The sequence below is a fragment of the Elaeis guineensis genome, chromosome 16, assembly GCF_000442705.2.
Source record: "Elaeis guineensis isolate ETL-2024a chromosome 16, EG11, whole genome shotgun sequence".
Lineage (NCBI taxonomy): Eukaryota > Viridiplantae > Streptophyta > Magnoliopsida > Arecales > Arecaceae > Elaeis > Elaeis guineensis.
The window spans coordinates 41,140,940-41,166,939 of record NC_026008.2 but is presented as its reverse complement, the minus strand read 5'-3'; the positions used below and the strand labels follow the sequence as shown (position 1 = coordinate 41,166,939).

Below are 26,000 nucleotides of genomic sequence, written 5' to 3'. Positions count from 1 at the left end.
CTGATAACTGTAAGATCATGAGTCGTTCTTTTAAAAAAAAAATTATTCAAGAAGATGAAATTCATGGGCCTAAAATTTCATAGGATTCATGGATGAGGTCTATAAGAACCTAGATTACTATTGGAGTAGGCTGGTCCGAATTTTATAGAGAGAAAAATAATCTGCTGAAGAGTTTTTCTCTTTCCATTATATTCGGGCCGGCTCGCTCTGGAAGTTTTCTAGGTTTGTGTAAACATAATTTAATCCAGCATGATTCGAATGGTTCTTGGCCCAGTCCACGAGTCCAATGAGATTTTAGGCCCAACCATCCAAAGTTGTTCCTTAATCCATCATCCATCCATTGCATCCATTGGCTGTTTCTTTGTTTAGACTACAGGATTACGTTGCAAGGACGTGTAATCGGTCCGCTTGAGGGTCTAAAGTTTAAACTAGAAGCCAGTACAGGCTAGCTTTGTGTTAAGCTATCAGGATCCAACCTGACCTGTTTCAACCCTGCTCACTAGCCATCTCCAGTTCATCTTCAAGATTAAAACCCAAACTAAATCTAACACCACAAAAACAGTAGATCTCTAATTTTTGAAAACTAACGATAACCATCATCGGCCACAAAATCTAATTCGAGCCGGTTAAGGACTACGTTGCATGACTAATCCTCCCTTAATTTGAAGTCGTGTACTACCCTAACTTGGCTAGAAAGAAACAAACCCTAATCCACTAAATACTCTCACTCCAAGTCCCGGTAGTAGCACGATTCCCCCCACAATCTTTTCCCCCAAGTAAACTCCACTATATATACAACGTAGCTTTCTTCCTTTTCCTCCAGACCCAGAAAGATGGCGTCCATGCAAGAAGGTCATGAAGACTCCCAGAGCTCCTCGCCGCTGCCGGAGGATGCCGTCTTCGAGATCCTCACCCGAGCCTCACTCGAATCCCTCCCCGCTTGCCGACGTGTCTGCCGGCAATGGCGTCGTCTCACCTACGACCCTCTCTTCACCTCCCTCCATTGCAACCGAACCCAGACGATATCAGGTTACTTCCTCCAAACCCTGCGGCGCAACCGCTACTACTCGAGCTTCGTCTCCATCCAACCATTACCACCCTCGGTCCGACCTTTATCGCTCGACTTCCTTCCCAAAGATGTTAAGATCGAAGCGGTGGGATGTCGAGGTATCGTTCTTTGCACCGCCCAAGAATACCGCGGCATCCCCCGGTATTATGTCTGCAAGCCAGCAACTCGGCAATGGCGGTGGATACCAAACCCAAAGACCAGGTATCTCACTGAGAGGATTGCTATACTCGCCGGCTCCACTGGAGCGTTGGAGTATAAGATTGTTCGGTTCTCTCGGCCAAAACAGAAGCTCGACCACTTGCGGTGTGAGATATTCGACTCGCAGTCTCAAGCTTGGAGGCGGTCGAGGGACGTCCAGCTGCCTCCAGGCTCGCTCAGGCACGAGGCAGCGGTGTCGGTCCATGGAGCTCTCCACTGGCTGACGTACGGTCATGGAGTCTTTGCGTTTGATGTCCACAAGGAGAGCTGGAAATTGATTCTATTGCCGGAAGAGGTTGGTGGGGATGAGATGAGGTGGGACTGCAGGAGATTAGTGAAGTGTGAAGGGCAACTTTGCTTGGTGCTAGTTGAGAAAGAGTGGGTGGAGATTTGGGTCATGGGTGACTACAAGGAGCAAAGATGGGAGAAGAGAAAGGTGGTGAGCTTAGAAGCCATCAGGGAGGAGAAGCTAGCTTTGAGCATCAAGGATATATATTTGCCTGATGTTGCATTTATGGATAGTTTCTTCAGGGTGATATGGTGAGGTTTCTGATCCATGATCTGCGGTGCACTTTTTGCACCACAGTATCCTGTACACTGCTCCATGGCCATCATCACCAGATGGATGGCTATCAACAACCATCCTTTTCTTTGATAGGATGATATGGTGGCTATTGAGCACTGTGCCATTCTGTAGTGCATGCAATTTAAATCGTGCATGACAGAGACTTTTTTTTAATGTATATTTATATATACGTGTGTATTTGTTAATCTTAAAGTTTTGTGTTTGACGCTAGAATTGGTCTATGTTGGTCATAGGTATGACTTTTGGCGCGGAGTGCTCGCAAAGGTTGACATTGACCATCCGTTTGCTCAGGAGGTTTTCAAGTTCGAGTCTGATCTGGTCTCGATGGAGTGACAACATTTTGAAGCTGGTCGACCAATTGACTGTCTTGCTTTGATTAAACAAAAAAAATCTATAGCTTTCTGTTTTTACGATTGGTGCAAATGAGTACAATTGGTAGTAACATTGTTTTTGTTACATCTTATATTATGGTTATTTAGATGCTTTGTGCATGTGTATTAATTTGGCAACACGCACACGTGCAACCACTTTTTGTGCTGCTGAATTTGTCATGTTTAGAGTTTGCACCACTTTCAAGTTTGGATCGTAATTAGTTTGAATAAATTAAAAAAAAAAATTTATGGGTCTCTAGATTGATTTGGACTTATTTTTAAGTCTCTGGATGTCTCAAATGAAATAAAATCTCCTTAAGTTGCTTAAGAGATTATTTTTAGATCCCTACTATCCACGGCTGCCGTTTAAGTCCACATAAATGGCAGAACTACTCTTGAATTGTTTTGGAGAGAAAGATTAACTCTCTAGGAACTTATAAGGGGATGGGTTTTTGATTTATTTACAAATGCTGCCCCTTTAACTCCTTCAACCGAAATCCTTTCTTAACGCTGCATCTCCAATCCCTCGTCCCCAACTTCATTCTCTCATGTGCAACTCCAATCCGTCTCTCTTCTCCTTCTCATGCTCCACCATTAGCCGCGACTTTGGTAGCACCGCCATCCGGCCACCCGAGCTTACGCCGCCACCACCCACCCTTTTTCCTCCATCTCTACTAGCAGTCGACGCCGATAATCTCTTGGTACGCCCTCTCTTTTTTCTATTCCCTCTTCCCTTTTTTCCACCTCATTTTCTTCTTTTTCCTCCAATCTCTCTCTCTCTCTCGTTCCTAAGCCTTTTGGTTTAGGCCGACGGTAACTGCTCTTTTTTCTCTCTTATTCCTCGAACTAACACCGATTTTAAGTTTGATGTGGTACGATTGGTCCCTGTTTTGTGATTTCAAATACCGTCACTCATCTTTAAACTAAGAATAAATTATATAAAGTCGAAGATTTTGAGGAGAAGAAAAAGAGACAAAGCTTCCTTCACACCGGTCATGATCCTCCCCAACAAACAAATGATATCCTTTTGCTTTTCTAATGTAACTAAAAAAATGAAGCTATATAACCGAAAGTTGGATTTGCAAACAAAAACATGGTATGTGTAACTATTAAGGTAAACCATGTAACTAAAACATTTAACTGTGTACCCATTTATTCAGTTGTTTGATGTATATATATATTTTATGGCAGGATATGGCTGTATCGAATCGAAATACTATTAGAAAAAGGAGATACAAGGAGAAAAAAAAAGAAAAGTAGGGAGATAACGTATTAGATTGAATTAGTTGCATATTTAATAAGAGAGTTATATGGATTGCTGATTTAGTTATATATATTACAAGAAAAAAAAAATTTTACGATGAAATTATTTGTGATGCAAATATTTTTCATCATCAATAACTGTATTTACGATGAAAAATTAAATTCATCATAAATAATAAAATATTTATGATAAAAATATATTTTCATCACAAATAGTAAAAAATCAACGATGGAAAAAAAATTCTGTCATAAATACGAATTATTTACGATGAATATTTTTATCATAAATAAAACATCATTTATTTTAATTTTAAATTTCAAAATATTCATGATGAAAATATTTCTATCATAAATAATTTAATTATTTATAATAAAAAATATTTTTTCATTGGAAATAACCTTATTCCCAATAAAAATATTTTGTCACCAATATTTAAAAAAAATAAAAAATTTAAAAAATTTAAAAAATATAGATTATTTATGATAAAAAGATTTCATAGTAAATAATTGATTATTTACTATAAAAATAGATTTCTATCATAAATAATTGATAATTTATGATGAAAATATTTTTATCACTAATATTTTAAAAAAATAAAAAATTTAAAAAATTTAAAAATTATAGAATATTTATGATGAAAATATTACATCATAAATAAATAATTATTTATGATAAAAATAAATTTTTATCATAAATAATCAATTATTTATGATAAAAATATTTTTATCATCAATATTTTAAAAAAATAAAAAATTTAAAAATTATAGATTAGTTATGATAAAAATATTTTATCATAAATAATAGATTATTTATGATGAAAATATATTTTCATAATAAATAATAAAATATTTATGATGTAATATTTTCATCATAACTATTCTGTAATTTTTTATTTTTTTATTTTTTATTTTTTAAAAAATATTGATAATAAAAATTTTTTCATCATAAATAATCTAGAAAATAAATTTTCATCATAAATATTTAATTATTTATGATGCAATATTTTCATCATAAATATTTTATAATTTTATAATTTTATAATTTTTTTTATTTTTTTTAAATATTGACGATGAAAATATTTTCATTGTAAATAATCAATTATTTATGATAGAAATTAATTTTTATCATAAATAATCAATTATTTATGATAAAAATATTTTTATTACAAATATATAAAAAAATTAAAAATTTTAAAAAAATAAAAATTACAGATTATTTACGATGAAATTTTTCATCGTCAATAACTCTTTTTATGATGAAAAAAATATTTTCATCGTAAATACATAATTATTCACAATAAAAAATATTTCATCGTCGATAGTTAAAAAATTTTAAAAAAATAAAAGTTGATTATTATTTGCGATGAAACTTTTCATCTTTAAATTTCTCTGAATCTATCTCATTGCTCAATTTTGTATATGTTGTTGGTTCTATGGACTGACTAGAGGTCACAAAGTACAAAGATCTTGTATCTGTCCAAGAACATAGAAAGGAGATAATACAGGATCTTTATTCGTTAAAACATGATCCACAAAAAAATTATTCACATGGTAGTATGATAAGGTAAGTTTACTCTTAAAGCTTAGACTCTGTCTTTGAATTTGAGTTTAAATGCTCTCTCTTTTCCTCTTATTTTGCAAAAATTTATTACTTTCTTTCTATAGATCAGTGAAACAGAAGCCCGAGAGAATAATATTCTACAGATTTTTACAATATGAATATATCCTTTGGAGCTGTATTCTTCTGTCATGCGATGGAAGTATTTGACTTACTATTTGTGTAGGAATGATGTTAGTGAAGGTCAATTTGTTGAGGTATTACTTTATGAGATAGACGCAATACGAAAGGTAATTCTTATTTTACCAATTTTTCATCATAAGTATTCGATAATTTACGACTTAGTCTTGATAGATTTCTCTCGCAATCTCAGAATCATCACGATATTCTCATACTCCGACTTCTAGAACGAGGACTCCAAGAAAAAGACGAGTTCTTTGAAGATCGAAGATCTCAAAACTATCGATCTCCTATAGTGTCTATTCCATTACGGAAGTCGAAGAACTGCTCTTATAACAATTATTAGCGACATAAATTAAATTTTTCATCGAAATTATATTTTTTATGTACGTAATTTTTTTTTAAAAAATTATAAATTAACTATTTATATAAAATTTTTTTGATTAATAAAAAATTAATTCTTTTGATGAAATTATTTTGAAAAATTTTTTTAAATCAAAAATTTTATAGATTAAAAAAATTAATTTTATTTTTCATCATGATTTTTTTTTAATGTCAATTTTTGTTGTTAAATTTTTTGGATGGAAAATTTTTTTGGTGAGAAAAATCTAAAATTAATTTTTTATAAAATTATTATTGGAAAGATAGTTAATTATTAGCGATGTAAAATAAATTTGTATCACAAATAGTCTTTAAAAAAAAAATTTTATAAAAATTTTGATGATGAAAATAAAATTTACCTTACTAATAAATTTATTAATGATGAAATTTTTTATTTTCATTGCCAATAATTTTTTTTTGTAAAATTTTTTTAGAAGAAAAATTTTTTTAGTGAAATTTTTTTTTGATAGAAATTATTGATGATGAAAATAAAATTTTTATTGCTAATAAATTTATTAACGATGAAATTCTTTTTATCGTCAATAAATTTTTTTGAGAGGAAAAATTTTTTTAGTTAGAAATTTTTTTAGTGTGAATTATTGATGATAAAAATTAAATTTTTATTGCTAATAGAGTTATTAATGATGAAATTTTATTTTTTTATCATAAATAATTTTTTTTAGAGGAAAAATTTTTTTAGTAAATTTTTTTTGATGAAAATTATTGATGACGAAAATAAAATTTTTATTGCTAATAACTTTATTAACGATGAAATTTTTTTTCATTACCAATAATTTTTTTGGATGAAATTCTTTTAGAGAAAAAATTTTTTTAGTAAATTTTTTTTGATGGGAATTATTGCGATAAAATTAAAATTTTCGTTGCTAATAGCATTATTAACGATAAAATTTTATTTTTTCATCGTAAATATTTTTTTTAGAGAAAAAAAATTTTTAGTGAATTTTTTGTTTGAAAATTATTGACAACGAAAAAATTTTTGGTCGCTAATAATTGTATTAGTGATAAAAATTTTCATCGCTAATAGTTCTGTATTCAATGCATGTCAACTTAATGTCCCTTCACACAAAATCTTCTTCTCTCCCTCTCCCTCTCTCCTCTGTCCCTCTCCCCTCTTCTCTCTTCGTGCTCTCCCTGAGCTCTCCCTTCTCCCCTCTCTTCTCTCTCTCCCTCTCCCCTCTCCCTCTCCCTCCCGTGCTCTCCCCGCTTTCCCTCCATACATTTTTATTCTATAAATTTATGTGCAATGGATTATTTACTCTAATATTTAATTTTGTAGATACAACACCTTATAAAGAAAGAGGAAGAGAAGGATAGTGATTACACATCGATGCCATTGTCAAGATGAGAAGTGGCCTGTCCAAAAAAATAAAATCTGAGATGAAGATGAGGGAACAGAAAATGGTTAAGAAGAGAGTGGATAGGAGGAGAGGGTTAAGAGAAATGAAAGAGATCCTCTCACACTACAAGAGAAAGCATCGAAAGTTGAGATGGATAATTCATGGTCTAAGAAAAGAAAATAATTCTTTAAAGTAGAGAATTATTGAGCTTGAAGGAAGCCTTGTGCCTCCAAAAGATGTTGGAGATGATGGAGCAGCATCAAAATTTTTTAGTGATTGTTGTGATCTTCCTTCGACAGGTGCTGACATTGTGAGGAAAGAGGAATATGAACAAAAAAAGGAGGATGGTGCTAGAAAGAGGAGGAGGGGTGTAGGTAGGTTAATAAAAAAAATCAAATTCAATAATAAAGATGGTGAAGAGTAGGGGCCATAGAGAGAAATCTATGAAGATAAAAAGTTTTTATGTGATCCTACCTATCCGCCGATCAACTAGAAATAAAATAGTTGAAAAACCCCACATGCCGGACACTCCGGCCCTTATCATTAAATCTGTCATTGATGTAGACAGTGTGACTACTCAATTCCGTATGGTATGCAAATAACTATACTCCTATTTTTTTCAATATATATAATGATACTTATAAACTCAATTTTATTTTTGATGATATTCAGGTGTACCATAAAAAACGACATGATCGAATTATATTACAGAGGAAGAGAGGGAGACTATAGCGAGATTCCTCCCACTGATCATGGACCAGTAATATCTCTTTTTTATAGCATATTTGATTTCATATTTTAAACATATGGTTACATGTTATATATTTTTAGTTATATTGAAAATGTCTTCCGTTACATGTTTTCATCTTTGGTTACACAATCTTCAATTTTGATTGCATAGTGATAATTTGTCGTTACATGAATTTTCTATGTGGTTACAGGATAGTATTTGGTCTAACGATACTAGCTTTGTTTTATGAAAGTAAGTTTGTGATCTACTATTCAACCAGATGTTGGAAGACGATATAAGTTGATCTGTAAAAATTATTTAGGATAAAAATGATTGACGAACATTTTTGAATGCTTTGAACTATTATGCAGGTTCTCGATGTATTCATGGCACTCTTTTGAAAGTGCTAGGAATTTGAACTAGATAAGAATTCATCAGGCTATGGTTGCTAGTGAGTTTTTGGTTGGATTTTCTTTACGTTGAAATCATCCTGTATGTTATTATTGATCATGTACTTTTGGTATTTTCTGTAGCAACATGCACAACAGAGATTTCAAGAATTTTCGAATAATATTCTCAGAAGTTTTCAATTCAAAATTAATATGATGAAATTGGCCTTCATGCCGTTATGCATAAGCGCCATTAGCACCTGTTAGTGATGGATATAGAGGAGAAATACTTCAACTATTACTCCTCTCTCTTTTCATCCACCTATTATCTTGATGGGCTTAATTTGGTATGCTTTCTTAACCTTGTGCATATTGCCATGGTATAAATTACTGATAAATTATTAATTAATTATAACAAAAAAATTAGATTTGTTAATATTTGGATAAGTATCATAATATATCCGAAGCTTCAGATTGGCCGCTTCAGCATATTGATGATTGTCCTTAGCAAGATGCTATATATATATCAGTTTAACATTAAACAAGCTCATATGTACTTGTTATGAATTTTAGTTTTATGTTCGATCACTATTTTAATTTAGGAGTGTTGATTATGGAGTTTTTGTGATTACATATTTGGAACGATTGCAACATGGGATACAATTGGATTTTGGACTTAGTGATATTACAAGACGACAAGCAAAATTTAGTACACTCCTTATTCGTGAAGGTTCAAAAAGAGGGATAGTCTATGAGGAAAAAATAGATAGAGGACATGTAGCCCAAAGAGAAGAAGATGATCCAACTATCAGAGTTGAAAATATTGATGTACAATTTTTAAGTGACAGTATGTATGGTTATCGATTCAGATGTTTGGTTATACACTTATTTGGTCCAATTATATGTTTTTATTGTTTGGTTATATGATTCTGTTTATGCATATATTACAGCACAAAAAGAAGATGATACAACTATAATGGAGGAAAAGCCTGTCAATAATGAAGAACAGTTTGAGAAGTCTATTGCAAATAAAGTGGGAAAAGAGAGTGAAGCTGCTAATTAGTATGGAGAGGATGAGGAGACTATTGCTAATGGGGATGGGGCTAGTACCATGGGGGATCAAACTTAAATATAATTTTAACAATTGGTTATGGATGAACAATTGAGATACAATTGCATACCTAATGTTATATTATTTATTTTTATTATAGATTGGTTAAAAAGGGATTTATTGAAAGTTGTATGATTATGATATGTTTGAATAGGAGCCAATTTTTTGGTGACATAATTTTGATAATTGGTTACATAAATTCATGTTCAAGTTACACAGATTTATATAAGTTTATATTCAGATTACACAAGTTACCTAGTTTTAATAACTGGTTACGTAGGTTTATGTTTCGGTTATACAAATATGTACTTTGGTTACACTGTTGTTTGATCCGATTAGATGTTTTGATTTTTCAGTTATATGATTGTATTTATGCATATGTGGGGGAAAAGTCTGTCACTAATGAAAGATGACACAGCTACAGTGGTCACTACTACAAAAAGAAGCTATGGCAGTGCTTATACGACAGCGATTTCTAAAGTCATTGCCATAAAATCTATGGCAGCGGTTATTCATAACCACTGTCGTAGATTTGAATAACCACTGCCATGGGTCGGTTATTTGTAACCGCTACGGTAGGCATAATCTACTGCAGCAGTTACGGATAACCGCTATCATAGGTGGGACCTATGACAATGATTACAGATAATCGTTATCGTAGATCTAATTTACTATAGCAATTACGGATAACCACTGTCGTAGGTCAAATCTACCATAGTGGTTATGGATAACCGCTGCCATAGGTCCAATAGCAGCAGTTACTGTAATCACTGTCGTAGATAAAAATTTTATCATTTCATAATTTTTAATCCAAAGATTGGATTTCAATAATTTTTTTTTGATTTAATATAACTTTTTGAGATCTACATGACTGTAATAATGATTTTATAAAAAAAATTATTTTATCTTTCAAATTAAAATTTAAAAAAAAATTAGTTGATAGTTTACAAATAATTTTAGATGATTACGTGAACTTATAATAGTGAAATCGAATTTTAAGCACATCTTCACCATTCATTATCTAAGTAATTATCGTTAAAATATTCTCACAAAAGATTACCTCGATCCGATAGCCCTAGCTTTGTTAATCATTAAGATTCGATTTCGATGGCCACGAACGATCGCATGATGATCTGATAGATAGAGACTACCGATGGATCCAAAAATTTATGACAATTATCTCGATGATATTTATAGCATATTGTCAAAATCTCACTTTAATTGAACATCATTAGTATGATCAATTTAGCATGAAATGATTTTGATCATTAAACAAAAAATGAGTGATCACAAGGCCAATCGACGTCCGATTGAAATAATTTTTTAGATAAATAATTTTTATTAGTAATTTAATCATTTATATGGTAGTGATCATAAGATTCAAACTATGCATATATGTTGAAAACTACTTGAGCACATCTTACAAAAGTATAAATACAATTACTTAAAGAATTTAAGAATGAGTAGCAAGCGACATATAGTTTTAGATTATTTATATATGCATGGTTTGAATTTTACGATCATCATCGTACAAATGATCAAAGTACTAACAAAGATCATTTATCTAAAAAATCACTTTAAAATCGAACACCGTTTGGCTTTTTCATCACTCATTTTTTATTTAATGGTTCAAATCATCCCATACTAAATTGACCATGATAATAATGTCTGATTGAAGTAAAATTTTGATAATATAATATAAATATCACTGAGATCATCATTGTAAGTTTTTGGATCTATCGATAGTCTCTATCTATCAGATCATTATGCAGTCATTCGTAGCCGTCGAAATTGAATTTTATTGATCGACATGGCTAGGGCTATCGGATCGAAGTGATCTTTTGTAATGATACTCTAACAATAATTATTTAGATAATGAACGGTGAAGATGAACTTTAAATTTTAATATTATATTATATCTAGAGAAAAATAAAAAAAAATTATATTCTATCTCTATAACAGTGGTTGCTAATAATCGTTGCTATGGGTCTATGGCAGCGGTTTACTAACTGCTGCCATATCTATTTATGGTAATGGTTAGGTATAACCATGACCATATCTTTATCTATGACAACAGTTATCACCAATCGCTGCCATAGGCTGGACCTACGGTAGCGGTTATCGGCCTGGACCTACGATAGTGGTTACCGATAATCACTACCATAGATCAGCCTATGGCAGTGATTACCGGTAACCGCTACCGTAGGTCCAGCCTATGGTTGATTGTGATAGTCCCACATCGGTTGTGGAAGAAATGAATGATCTATATATAATGACTTAAGTAGTCAATCGCACACCAACCCTGCTTGCCCCCATCGCCACCGTCGCTGCTCCCCTCGACCGCCGCCGTCGATCGCCTCCTTCCACCGGCCAGCAGTTATCTACCAACCTTTTTGATTGGTGAAAGGCTGTAGTAGCAATTTGCCAACCACTGCCATAGTATCTATGACAGCGGTTGGCATAACCACTGTCGTAGCTGTCGTAGCTTAGCTATGATAGTGGTTAGACAATTGCTACTATAGGTGTATGGCAGCAGCTGAAAGACAGCTGCCATAGCCTCTATGGCAGTTGTTGATATAGTAGTGATTACAAAATCGCTGCCATACCTTTCTAAGGCAGTGGTTGACACAACCATTGTCGTATCCCAAAAAATCACTGTCATAGGTCTACGGCGATGGACACAATGACAGTGGTTGTCTAACCGTTGCCATAGACTATGACAGTAATTTTTTGGGCTACGACAGTGGTTGAAAACTGCTGCTGTAGCCCTATTTTATAGTAGTAGATGTATTTTTACATATATGGGGGGAAAACCTGTCGCTAATGGAAGATGACACAACTACAGTGGTGTATTTATGCATATGTGGGAGAAAAGCCTATCACTATGATTGTATTTATCCAATTTTTATTTCTGGTTACACAAAATTAATTTTCAATTACATGGATACATGGTTTGGTGAGACAAACCCAGTTCACATGTAGATTTATTTTCAAGTTACACAATTGGTACACAAAAGTATTGTCCAGTTACGTGTGCTCGATTTATGGTTACATGGGTATACTGTTTAGTTACACTGCTTTATTTTTTGATTACAAGATTTTTATTTCTGGTTACATAATAGCTGACTATTATTCAAGCTATTTAAATATATAGTCTACTTATAGGTAGGGATGAGCAAAAATCGAATCTGAACCAATCAAATGGTAAAACCAAATCAAACTACAGGTTTGGTTTGGTTTAAAATTTTATTCAGTTTGGTTTGATTGATTTTTGATATATAAAAAATAAGTTTGGATTGGTTCAGATTTATCAATAAATAAAATCATTCTCTAACTAAATCGGATCGGCTTTGACAAAACAACGTCGTTTTGATTAGGATGTTATTTATATCGAAGTATTAATATATTAAAAAATAATTTTAAATTTATGGTATTGTTTATCAATTTGATTTTGTATTGATTAGCCTTAAACCCTAAGTAACTTACTTACTAGATTGTTTATTTTTATTGTAATGTGTTGGAGATCTTTATCTTAATCCTTCTTGATAGTATTTATTTAAAAATTTTATTTTATTGAGTAATAATATCTTATATCAATTTAAATTATTTTACTTTATAAATTCTCTTGATGGTACTCTTATGTGAAAAAAAAATAAATCTTCATGAATCATAAAATATATATATATATAAATCGATAAATCAAACCAAACTAGATCGTTTCAACCATGTTGGTTTGTTTTGATTTCAATCTTTTATTGATCTGATTTAGTTTTTAAAAATGCCAAACCATTTAGGATTGGTTCGGCTTAGGTTTGAGCATGAAATTGATCCAAATCAGACCATGCTCATCTTTATCCATAGGTTCAATAAACCACTACAATCCACCAACAAAAGTGAATAAAGTACAAAAATATCAATAAACCATAGGTAATTTGGTTACATTTGGATGAAAGCTTAAAAATTTGCAGTCTCAACAAAATAAGTGTATATACATTGTATTCTTTTTTGAATATATGAATCTTAACAGAACATTTGCATACAGGCTTCAAGAATCAAGAAGGCAGTAAAAATATAGTTTTTTGATGCATTGGAGCCCTTCATTGTTTGGATAACTATTGAGCTACATCCAAAAAAAAGTAAACTTGAAACAAATAAAAGATAATTAATTAGCTTCATGAAAAGCTAACTTTTATAACTTCATCTTTTCTGTACATATGAGTCTCAACAGAACATATGCATACAGGCTTCAAGAATCAAGAAGTAGCAAAATTATGGATTCTTGATACATTGAAGCCCTTCTTTGTTTGAACAACTGTTGAGCTGTATTCAAAAGAAAGTAAATCCAATAAATTACATCATGGAGGTATTTGACATGAATCAATTGATTCAGTAAAATTTAAAATAAATAAAAGACAATCAATTATCCTCATGAAAAACTAACTTTTATAACTTCATCTTCCCTATACATATGAGTCTCCATAGAATATATGCATACAGACTTCAAGAATCAAGAAGATAGCAAAATTATGGATTCTTGATATATTGAAGCTCTTTTTTATTTGGACAACTATTGAGTTGCATCCAAAAGAAAGTAAATCTGAAACAAATAAACGACAGTCAATTAGCTTCATGACAAACTAACTTATATAACTTCATCTTCTCTGTGCATATGAGTCTGAATAGAATATTTGCATACAGACTTTAAGATACACTTATTCTTCAGCTATTGGGGCATTGCATATCTTCCGGTTGTGCCCAACATTATGATATCTCCCATATTTAAGCAGACGGACTTCCTCTGGTTGGGATTCAATGTGCTTCTTCTTGGGCCTTCTTGCCTTTGGTTTGGTTATAGGTGATTTTATATTCAGATCCTCATGCTTTACCCCCATAGGTTTAGAAATATTCGCAATAGGAAAGATGGCATGCTCATACATTCTCCGATAAGCATGCACTATGAAAAATTCAATATATATGTACACACTGACTCATGCTTCCTAATTATTATTACACATATATGTGAGTAAGGATGACTGTAGACCTTCCAATATCTGCATGAATAAGTACGGATGTTTAGATTAACTTCATATAGGCATTCTGTGACTACTTCAAACAGCTCGCCATTTGAATATCGCATTATAAGATCCCTCCCATCTTCAATGTTTATATTTATCAGCTCCTCAATCGTAAGAAGTAGGAGCATCTACCATTTATAGGAGCGGTTGCATCTCTCATGCATTAACTTCATCATCTTATACTGGAGCATGTCTACCACGGGAGTTATTGGAAGCTGTCGTACCTCTTTCATCCAATTGTTAAAGACTCCACGATATTAGAGTATATCTTCCCATATTGTTTTCTCTTAAATAGAGCATTTAGTCAGTGATTATTATCTAAACTGCGTTCAATCTATTCACATACCTTCGGTGAAATCTCTCTTATATCACTAATATAACTAATGAACTGTGATATATGTAGTGCATATGCTGTGCTATTATGTAGGCTCAACACCTTTTCTCTTTATACTGCCGACAATCCATCGAGCTCTTTCTTGAAATTCTCCTTTAGATGTTGTAAACAATAACCATGGACAGCATCAAGAAATGATGTCCTCACACCCTTTGTTAAGCCTTTTGCTTTGTCTGAAATAAAGCATAATTGATGATAGTAAGGATCTTCGTTGTTATAAATTACATCATGAGGCTTCTCATAAAATTAAACCAAATTGGCATCATTCTCTGCACTCACAATAGCAAAAGCTAGTGGAAACATCCCATTCTTAGCATCAAGTACCACTGTTGAGAGCATTACATCATAATACCTATTAAGGATATGGGTTCCATCCATGAACAATAAAAGGTGGCATTCACTCTTGAATCCAACTATACATGCATGAAAACATATAAACATCCTCTCAAAATGTCCATCTGGATACTCAAGTATAAAAAACTTTCTGGGTTAGTCTCGGCCACTACTTCACCATATCATCGCAAAAGATCAAATGATGCATAATCTTCACTATATAATTCGACTCTTGCCACTTCTTTTTCGAGCCAAGCTTGCTTGTAAGGAAGATGAATGTCAATTTTTTTTTGAATATTCTTCTTGATATCAATTGGTCTATACAATGATCTGTCTTTGAGTTTTTGAAGTACTATATCAGCAACCCATATTGTTGATGCCTTTGGATATCCGCCCCTCCCAATGCCACTGCCACAAGTATGCGTGTTACTAAAGATTTTGATTTTGAAGGTCTCCTGCTGCCCAACCCTTGATGCATGCAGTTGTCATGGACAACTTTAATTGATGCATTTGACATTAACTCTTAATTTATCATTCTTGATGAATTGATAATCTTTATTGAGGATGATTGAATAATTTCTTAACGCCTTCTTAAAATGAGTTACATTTTTAAATATCCGATCAATGTCTGATATTACATTCTCTCATGATCTAGCTAATCGAAGGTCGGATGCAGATGTAGAACTTTAGGATGAAGCTATGACCACGAGAGCCATACTCCTGACGTCTTGTAGACTGATTATGCTGTCAAAATAATGAAATAACTATAGTGGATAATGAACTTTGGATGAATCAAGTAATAACGAAATAATTTAAAGAAAAAATTTTACCTCGAATCAATTAGACGAGTAGATTCTGATCCATTATTAAGGCTAGTCTTCACATTGATCTCTATTGACGGAGACTTTAGTGCAATATGAAAATAAAGCATGCGTTGAACATTCTCATCATTGTTGAGTTTAAACATAGACTTTTCTTAGGTGGAAAGCTGATATTTCAATATCAAAATATTTTTATCTATGCCCCACTTACTACATATCCCATCTGTAATTTCATCCAACGTGCACTCTTGATTCAGCCTCAATATGCTCCTTTCTTATCCGTATTTTGCTACCACCATATGATAATCCATCTATAATTACTTGCTTTATGAGTAATGCGTAGTATAACATATTGATAAAAAGAATATGAAACAGATACCAGCAATCCATTTACATATCAAGCTATTAAATAACATAATAAATAAATACTTAAGAATATATTTAACTATTTACTTGTACAATAAATGAATAACATTATAAATAAAACAATGGAGATTTTTTTTTTTAGTTTAAATATGAGTGGCAGTATTTTAGGACCCACAAAACAGGGATAAAGATGGATCAGCTGAGATCGTGCCATGCCAAGCTTAGGACCGATGTTGGTTTGAGGAATAGGAGAGAAAAAGAAGCAGTTATCGTCGGCCCAAATCTAGGAGGCTTAGGAATGAGGGAGAGATCGGAGGAAAAAGAAGAAAAATAGGAAGGGGAAGAGGAAGGGAAAAAGGAGGGGGTTAAAGAGATATTATTACCTTTGGCTGCTGGTAGAGATGGAGGGAAAAGGAAGGACGGTGGTGGCATGGGATTGGAGATGCGGTATTAAGAAAGGGTTCTGATTGAGAGAGTTTGAGGGGCGGCATTTGTAAATAAACCAAAAATCCATTCCCTTATAAGTTCCTGCAGGGTTAATCTTTCCCTCCAAAACAATCCAAAGGCAGTTCTGTCATTTATGTAGACTTGAACGGCAGCAATGGATGGTAGGATCTATAAATAACTCTTTAAATAGTTTTAGAAGATTTTATTCCACTTGAGAGGTTCAGGAACTTAAAGGTAAGTCCAAATCAATCTAAAGACCTATAGATAATTTTTTTAATAAATTATCATATTTAAGATTTTGACTCAGAATCAACCCAACTTATTGCTCTAGGAGCCTGAGTTAGGATTTTCTTTTCGGGACATTGTCAAGCTCTTAATAGCAAATGTAAATTTTGGGATATACCATGATGCTCTTCAATCTGCCACTCATCCTCTCCTCCTCCATCTTCAACCTTTTCCTCCTCTTTCTCCTTTATCTTCAACTCGGCCCTCCTTTCCTCCTCTCCTTCTCTGTCTTTAACCTGCCCCTCCTCCTTTGTCTACAACCTAGCATTCCTCATCTTTTATCGGCACCTCAATGTTTCTCCTCCTCCGAGTTTCACGGTAAGAGCTTAGGATTACGTTGAAAGGGAGAAGGTTATTTAGAAAGAGTCTCTCAACTTCAACAAAATTACGCTCCTTTATTCTTCATCTCATTATGAAAATAATCTCAAATTTCAATAAAATTGCTGCACCAACCACACATGTGACTAACCACAGACAGTTATGGATGGATCAATTTGGACCGTCCATTGTAGATCGAACAGTTAGAACTTTGATAAAATGTGGTTTTATCCTTTACCACAAGATAGTAAAACCCATAAATTTTTACAAAAGTAACTTTCGCAAGTCAGATCATTAGGTTTATATTATCCGAATCCAGGTACTTTCGGATTCATGCAGGCTTTTGGTCAAAATCAAATCATCTTCTTGCAGCCAAACCACCTTTATATCAGCTTGGATTTTCACCCTTGCTATAGTCTGCAAGTCCCATCGATATGTGATATAGTTCATAAGTTGGAATCCTCTGGTTTCTCCCACAGAATTGCATCAGCTAGGGCAAAATGCAACTCCACCTCCACCTTAACATGGGGGTGAAGAAACCATTAATGGAGATCCACCGAGCTTTCGATATCGTCATTCCCTCTCATTTGGACTATATATTAGCACTGTTTACTTCATCGATCTTCCCCTGGCTTACCAGATAATCTGGATCTGGAATTCACTGAGGAAATCATCCACATATATACACTTTTTAGCTAACCAAGTGACAGAGCACCCAGGCCTAAGGGGTTTCCCAAACCTGCTCAATATTTTCAGAGTTCCACTTAGGAACTCCTAAACTACTTAGCATCAACTATTCCTCCATTGTCTTAGTCTCATGAAAGAGGGTGCCTCTCTCTGCTCTGAATTCAGGCCATTTTCTAAAGATTATCACTAAGACTATTGCTAACAGATTGGCACCTCAACCTAAATCAGACACTCAGAGCAACACCTTTTAAAGGTCAAGCATGGATACCTCCGACAGGAGTTATATGCAACCAAGGGAGCTGAATCCCTTCTCGCTTTCAAAATATAACAAAGTAATTACTAGTAATTAAACATTTAAACTTCTGCCTAATTGCCACTGCAAACCCAATAAAATCTGGACAGTTGTGTGCATTAACTATTAGAAAACACTCTGGCAATATTTATAAATGTATACGAACAACTTCTCTTATATCATAACAAAATTAGACCGCTGGATCTCTTAACTACTCAAGCCAAAAACATGATTAATTAGTTCCTAATCTCTATCCATCAACTGAAACACCTTCAAGCAAACAAAAGGTTATGGCTAGAAAAGTTGCTTGATTTCTGTGGAGGAATGGGGGGCCTGCTCCTTGCACTGAGTGATAATAAGGAGCCCCTTGAGGCCTTCTTCATGATGGTCTTGGAACACCCTTTGGGGGACAGTGATTTCTGCCTGTCCAAATACCCTTCACAGCTCCTTGATGACTTGAGTTTTTTCCTGCATGGCCTTTCAGGCTTGGCAAGATCCTCCAAGCTCCTCACATTAGATAAAGATGTGAATGACTGAGATTTCCCATTGTAGAACTTTGACACCCCTCTCCTATAATTAGAAGGAAAAAAAAAAAAATCCATGAGACTGATTTGGTAAAATAAATAGGAAGTCATCAAAAAAAAAAAAAAAAAGGCAAAATAAATAAGAGGAATACATTAAATGCTATATTGGTGTATAAAGAATTGATGATGCAGTGCATCCTGCCATTTAGAATTAACATGCTTATTTTTTGAAGATTTAATAGTTGATCTGAAATAGCTGTGATCTTAATTGCTATGATTAAGACCACCTATTTGGTGCAACTTGTGCTATAGTCCACACACACACACACACATACAAAGAAAAAAAGGAAGTTCATACTGAAAGGTTTGTGTCATGTCATAGGATCTAATAAAGTGAAAAATTATTAGCCTATGATAGCCATGCAAATTATCCCTCGTACAACAAAATATAATCAATTGTAGATTCATAGTTAAAATATCAAAAGGCTGAAGCGTATTCATGGTATATATCAAGGGTGGGCAATAGGAGAGAGAAGGGTGGAACTTACTTGAAGGGAAGTTGGGCTATGAGAGAAGACATGCCATATAGAGGTCCACCTTCAAAATGATCATCCTTGTTCGGCGGCGATGAAGAAGAAGTCGAAGAGATTGCATCATCCATGAAGTCCGACGACACCGAAGAATTCTCCGAGGAAGAAGACATGGACCCAAGGTCCTCCTTCTCAACCATGGTCCCATGGTTGCCTTGTGGTGTAAAAGAAGCATCCATTCTCAATAAGATGTCCTCCCAATTCTCTTGATCTATGCCTATAGCCTCCCCTCCAACCAACAACCATACGCCTTAGCCTCAGAAACTATCCCAAACTTCTGTATCCAAAGAGCGAGCTTCTAATTAAGGAGAAAAGCAGGCCAACAATAAGGGTAGAGCTCCATATGATTCCCACATATAACAAGCATGAAGTTGAGTATGGGGAAGGAGATTAGTTATGGAGGTAGACATAAAGGGGGATGGCATGTGAGGTGGGGCAGGGAGGCTATAAGAGGAGGAGGGAGTTAAGGATAAGCATTGGTGGCTTTGCCTGAACTTTGACGTAGATTCGGCATTATCCACATTTGCTTTTTCCTGTCCCCCATTTTCGGTACTTGAGGAATTGGTTCAGTGGATAAGGACTCCAGTGCTGCTGGCACCTTGTATTCCTTCCCACTGGGCCCATCCTATACTTGGAGACATTTATGTATGTATGTATGTATGTATGTATCAATAGTGCATATAGAAGTTTTGGCAATGCATTATTCCTATAGCTCTTTTTTTGTATTGTAATAAAAGTTGTTATATCATTAAATCTGCTATTATAACAATTTCCAAGGCCTTGACTACAATCCTGCTGTACAATCTTTGTATAATGGATTCAATTATTGTCGTTTGAGCATTTTATTGTTCATCCCAGCGAGATGATGCATTTTAAACTGAAATTATGATGATTAAAAAAAAAAATATGTTTTATCTAATAATTTTGATAAGATCACATTACATAATTATGTTTTCATTGTTATTTTCTTTTTGTTGTCTATTATAAGATAAATAATAGTCACCATGCGCAAAGGTCATCAATCTGTTACATTATAAATAATAATTTAAGCAGATTTGGCTATTTGAATATTTCGGCTTGTTGATAACTTCAGGTTGAAGCTTTCATCCATATCTTTCACCTCTCTCACATACGGACAATGGAAATCATGTATTTTAAAGTTTTCGTGTTGTGGTTATTTAATTAATGTACCTTTCATATATCATCTCTTTTGAAGTCCCTTTGGAGGGATCGTAGCCACAAGGAATTCTTGTACCATATTCAAAGCTTATCTTGTGCTCTTTACCTAACGCTGGCCCCATCGTAGCATGACCAAGAAGCTTCAATTGGTTAATTTCTTCCTACTTTGGAAAAGGAATGAAATAGAAGAATCTTTACCATCTCTTTTCCATGATACATTCATTTCGCTTGTCCACCATATTTTAGGTGCATACGTATGCCCATTGTAAAAATGCTATGTTGGTTATCTTCAGATGCAAGGGCTATAATCACTAATGTTTTTCTATCGTACCTTCATTTAGGTTGCCACGTGTTCGCACGTGCATACGTGCACACACATATATATATTGATAAATATTATGATAAAAAATATTACCACAAAAAAAATCACTGAGCTATCATGGGCATAGGTGATTCACGGTTCGAGCAACACCTTATCTATTAAATCAATTTTTGTGAACCATATCGTGGTACCAATCATTTTTCTTCATTTAATGGGCAAAATTCTGCTGTAAGAATGCCTTGTAGCATTTCTTATTCTTTCTGAAATAATTTTTAAAATTTTTACTTATAATCTTTAAACATAATTACTAGAGCGTATGAACATAATATAAACTGCTGTAACTCATGAAAATATATAATTTGTTATCTAATACAATAGCTGACGTATGATTTATTATGTAAACTTTTCATGGGCATTATGACCCAATTAGCAACTAGATAAATTTATTTCTCTTGCATATGTTATTCTTAATTAGTCATATTATGATACTTGGAGTGGCAAAAAAAATAATAAAAAAAAAATTATATTTTTGTAAGCTATACGTGAGGAACGTAAATTGTGCAGCAAGATTCAAGTAATAGCAAGTATCCAGACCTAGTTGTTGAAAATTTCTTAAAAAGAATGTTGAAATCTGCTTTGGAATTCGGACTGTGTAAAAATCCGACACGTGTTCACCATTTTTTAAATTTTTCAGTCAGCGTCTCCTGTGCTGTAGCCAAGCGGCCTGGTAACTTCTAAACTATCGTGTGAGCCCCACACGGTCCGGTTAGCGTGTGAGAAAGGTGGCATGGACGTGATAGCCTTTGTCCACCGCCACAACCTTATCCTTTCGAAGATGGGGATGGAGAGGTAACCGATTTTAAGTTACAAATAGACGGAAACTAGAAAATTAAGGGGGATCAGGTTCTCAAAGCATGACTTAAGCCACTTCACATGCTTGGTGGAGGCACACATGTACCATTTTTGGATCTTTTTTATGGATAAAAAATTTATTAAAAAAATTATATTTTTTAAATAAATATTACTTACATAATATTTAAATAAAAAAATAATTTATTCATATTTTTTATATATTAAAAAATAACTTCAAAATTTGTTACTCATGTTCTTTTATTTTATCATTTTTCTGAATAAATTGATATGATCTATCTATATTTTTCATAATATTTTTTATTATATAAATATTATTAAATATAATAATATAATATAATATAATATAATATAATATAATATAATATTATTATATTAACATGTAATATCCAGCCTATTTGGACCTTGGACCAAGCCCAAACCATCAAAGCCAATATAAAAAAAAAAAGAGAACAGGAAGAACACTCCCGATAGGAGTCTTCTTCTTCGATGAATCTCGAATGGAATGGGAGTTCTAAGACCATCGGAGCCCTAAGGTTCTCTATAAATAAGTCTTCCCCCTCTCTTAAGACTCACCACCGGCAATTTTCGAGTTTAATTTCTTCTCTTTTCTCCGTTGAAGTCACGGCCTCCCATTAGTGTGTTCGTCAGAAATCGGAGGTCGGAGACGCCACCGGAGCTCAGATAAGGCTTCGACCTTTCTTCCTCTCCCTCTTTCCTTTCTCTCCATGGCTTTAGACCCTCACCAACTATCGAAATCATCGGAAAATCCATGAAAAGGTGAATCTCTGTTTTGCTCTGTTCGGTCGAGCCATCTTCCTCTCTTTTCCGGCCACTAACGCCGTTGTTTGCGGCGTCTCACCCTTAGGTTTGGATCCCCACCCCTCTACCTATCATCCTAGAGAGGCCTTGCCCACTAGCGACCGGCCAATGATCGAAAAACAAAAGCAAAGGGGCGGGTCTCCTGTTTTTCGAATTTTTTTTAAAATCCCTCGCCGATTGAGCCTCGCTGCTAGGGATTTCTTACTCTTCGCTATCAACCGCCGTTGTTGGATCTCCGATCGTGCCGCCACCCTCGTCAAAGCCTGAGCCATCGAGCCCCCTTCCCTTGTGTCCTTGTTCTGTTCGGCCAGAAAAAGAGAGAGAGAAGATAAAAGAAAAAATAAAAGAAAGAAGAAAACGGAAAAAAGACAAGAAGAAGAAAAAGAAAAGTATAGAAAAAAAAGGGAAAGAAAATGAGAGAGAGTTCTCTCTCTTTTCTCTCTCCTCTCTCTGCCTTCTTTCTCCACTTTCTCTCTCTAAATTCTCTCTCTACCTTCTCTTTTTAGACCTTTTCCCTCTTTATGGATTTTCTCTCTTTAGATTCTTTCTACTCTCTCTCTAATTGCATCATGGATCCTAAGATAAATTTGAGATGAAAATAAGATGATCTGAAATCGCTTCAAAATTCGTGCAGTAGGTTGGATCCCAGTCTGATTCTTATTCAAAATTTATAACATCGATCATGGTTAATCCAGATTGAGTCACCCTGATATGATCTCTGATGATCTCGATCATGATTGCCTCAACTGAAGGATACGAAGATTCTCTCTCCACTTTTTCTCTCTACTTTCTCTCTTTAGAATTTTCTCTCTCTTCATGAATTTTCTCTCTCTAGAAGTCTTGTGGATCAATGGAGGGTCCAGATACTTAGACAAATCTCAATTTTGGTTAATCCTAAAAAAGATCTTGGATTTATGTTATTAGGATCGTTTATCCGTAATTTCTTCATATATGATTTTTATATTTAATCTTGATTATATGAAGATGTAATTATTGTACAAGAAGATATGGAGCAAAATATCTTAATTTCGGATTGGTAGATTAAGGAACTCATCGAATTCTATATTTAGATCGATCACCGATAGAGATAAGAATCTCTATATATGATCACCATTATATATGCTATTTTATTATTGGTGTTGTATCGTTGGTTTTGCATTGTTGATTTCGTGATCGATGATTTTGCTATGTCGGAGACATCATTATTTGATTAAATAATTATTGGATTATGTCAATATATATGAATTCATGATTGATGGCATGATTATATGTGCATGATATATCTATTTTGATTACACTGTAAATTGAAATTGATTTGATGAAATCAATATATAATAATTAGATAAAAAGGATATGGCTTGAACTAGCCTTGTTATGTGAAACAGCCTCCACAGGCTTATGCGTGGCAGAATTTGATCCAAGACCCTTTTTTTTTTTTTTTTTTCATTTCTTTTCTTTTTGTTCTTCTTCTCTTTTTCTGTTTTCTTCTTTCTTTTATTCTTTCTTTTATCTTCTCTCTCTATCTTCTCTTTCTAGATCTTTTCTCTCTCTAAATTCTCTCTCTACCTTCTCTTTCTAGACCTTTTCTCTCTTTATGAATTTTCTCTCTCTAAGATCTTTCTACTCTCTCTCTCTAATTGCATTATAGACCCTAGGATAAATTTGAGATGAAAATAAGATGATCTAAAATTGCTTTGAAATTCATGCAATAGGTTGGATCCCAATCCGATCCTTATTCGAAATTTATAACATCGATCATGGTTAATCCATATTAAGTCATCCTGATATGACCTCTGATGATCTCGATCATGATTGCCTCAACTAAAGGATACGAAGATTCTCTTTTTATTTTTTTTATACTTTCTCTCTCTAAAATTTTCTCTCTTCATAGATTTTCTCTCTCTAGAAGTCTTGTGGACCAATGGAGAGTCCAAATACTTAGACAAATCTCAATTTTGGTTAATCTTAGGAGAGGTCCTGGATTTATGTTATTAGGATTGTTTATCCATAATTTCTTCATATTTAATTTTTATATTTAATCCTGATCATGTAGAGATGCGACTGTCTGCATAAGATGTTGAGTGGAATATCTTATTTTTGAAATTCATAAATCAAAGAGTTTGTTAATTTTTGTGCTTGGATCAATCATCAGTGGAGGTAAGAATCTCTGTACATGATCACCATTATATATACTATTTTATCGTTGGTATTGTATCGTTGATTTTGCATCATTGAATTCGTGATCGATAAATTTGCTATGCTTGAGACACTGTTATTTGCTTATATGATTTTTAAGCATGAGTATGGGTTATGTCAATATATATGTATTCATGGTTGATGGCATGATTATATGTGCATGATATATCTATTTTGATTACATTGTAAATTAGAATTGATTTGATGAAATCAACATATAACAATTAGATAAAAAGGATATGGCTTAAACTAGCCTTGTTATGTGAACAGCCTCCACAGGCTTATACGTGGAAGAATTTGATCCGAGGAAGATCATGGATAATTTGATCCAAGAAAGATCATGGATATTTTGATCCGAGAAAGATCATAGATATTTTGATCCGAGAAAGACCATGAATATTTCGATTTGAGAAAGATTATAAAAGTCGATCCGATAAAGATCATCGCATGATTCTGGTTAGCCTAAAGTCAGAAAGAAAAAGATTAAAGATCATGTGATAATGAAAAGAGAAATGAAAGACAAGACATGAAACAATTGCAGAATAAAAGTGTTCACCTATTAACATATGATGATGCATCTCTTTTGATAAGATAGATAATTTATAGATATTTGCAGTATTCTGGATATTGAATATGAGATTTTATATTTTATTACTTATTCTTATTTTTAGATTATATTATTATATTGGTGTGATATGAAAATTCTTACTAGATTATAAATCTCACATCCCTCTATTTTTCTTTTTCTTCTTAGAGTTACAAGATGCTCATGATTGGCTATGATTTGGATTTGCGGGTCAGCGGATGAATAGGTAGAGTGTTATGATACCTGATTAGAGGATTAAAAAAATTTAATTTATAATTATGTAAGTTTTACTAATTATTATTAAAATTAAACATTATAGATGTTGAGGTTGAATGAATTATTTTTGGCCTTGCATATTCTTTAGGGCTTGCTCTAAGGAGTGTGCGGCCATCACGTATCCGATCCGAGTGTTGGGTTCAGAACGTGATAGAGTAGTATTAGAGCCTAGGTTTAAGATCATTAGGGACTATAAAGCGATATCAAAACTTTGTGTATCATCAAAGGATGTGACAGAATAATATCAGAGCTTAGAGCTTAGATTATGATCATTTGGGGACCATGATACAAGTGATTAAGATATAATAAAATGGTATCAGAGCTCAAATTTAAAATCACTAGAGACTGTGATATAAGTGATATTAAAATTTTAGGATTATAATCAATAGAGTATGATAGATAATATCAGAATTTAAGGTTATG

At 33.4% G+C, this 26,000-nt stretch overlaps 2 protein-coding genes across 2 annotated transcripts; one reads left to right on the top strand and one right to left on the bottom strand.

Annotated features, from left to right (window-relative positions):
* Positions 1-684: 684 nt before the first annotated feature.
* On the top strand, positions 685-2,392 carry LOC105059203 (F-box protein At5g49610-like). The gene is made up of 2 exons (XM_029268622.2): positions 685-1,807; positions 2,087-2,392. The coding sequence occupies exons 1-2, from the start codon at positions 834-836 to the stop codon at positions 2,184-2,186; spliced, it is 1,074 nt and encodes a 357-aa protein (XP_029124455.1). The 5' UTR covers positions 685-833; the 3' UTR covers positions 2,187-2,392.
* A 15,921-nt stretch (positions 2,393-18,313) lies between these two features.
* On the bottom strand, positions 18,314-19,717 carry LOC105058905 (protein OXIDATIVE STRESS 3). The gene is made up of 2 exons (XM_010941975.4): positions 19,285-19,717; positions 18,314-18,782 (listed from the first exon to the last, which is right to left on the bottom strand). The coding sequence occupies exons 1-2, from the start codon at positions 19,503-19,505 to the stop codon at positions 18,485-18,487; spliced, it is 519 nt and encodes a 172-aa protein (XP_010940277.1). The 5' UTR covers positions 19,506-19,717; the 3' UTR covers positions 18,314-18,484.
* Between the last annotated feature and the right edge of the window lie 6,283 nt (positions 19,718-26,000).

Bases quoted from the DNA above. Each gene is read 5' to 3' on its own strand.
- LOC105058905 (XM_010941975.4), bottom strand. From the start codon at position 19,505: ATGGATGCTTCTTTTACACCACAAGGCAACCATGGGACCATGGTTGAG. The intron at 18,783-19,284 runs GTAAGTTCCACC...TTCTAATTATAG, and splicing joins ATAGCCCAACTTCCCTTCAA to GAGAGGGGTGTCAAAGTTCT.
- LOC105059203 (XM_029268622.2), top strand. From the start codon at position 834: ATGGCGTCCATGCAAGAAGGTCATGAAGACTCCCAGAGCTCCTCGCCG. The intron at 1,808-2,086 runs GTGAGGTTTCTG...TGTTGGTCATAG, and splicing joins AGTTTCTTCAGGGTGATATG to GTATGACTTTTGGCGCGGAG.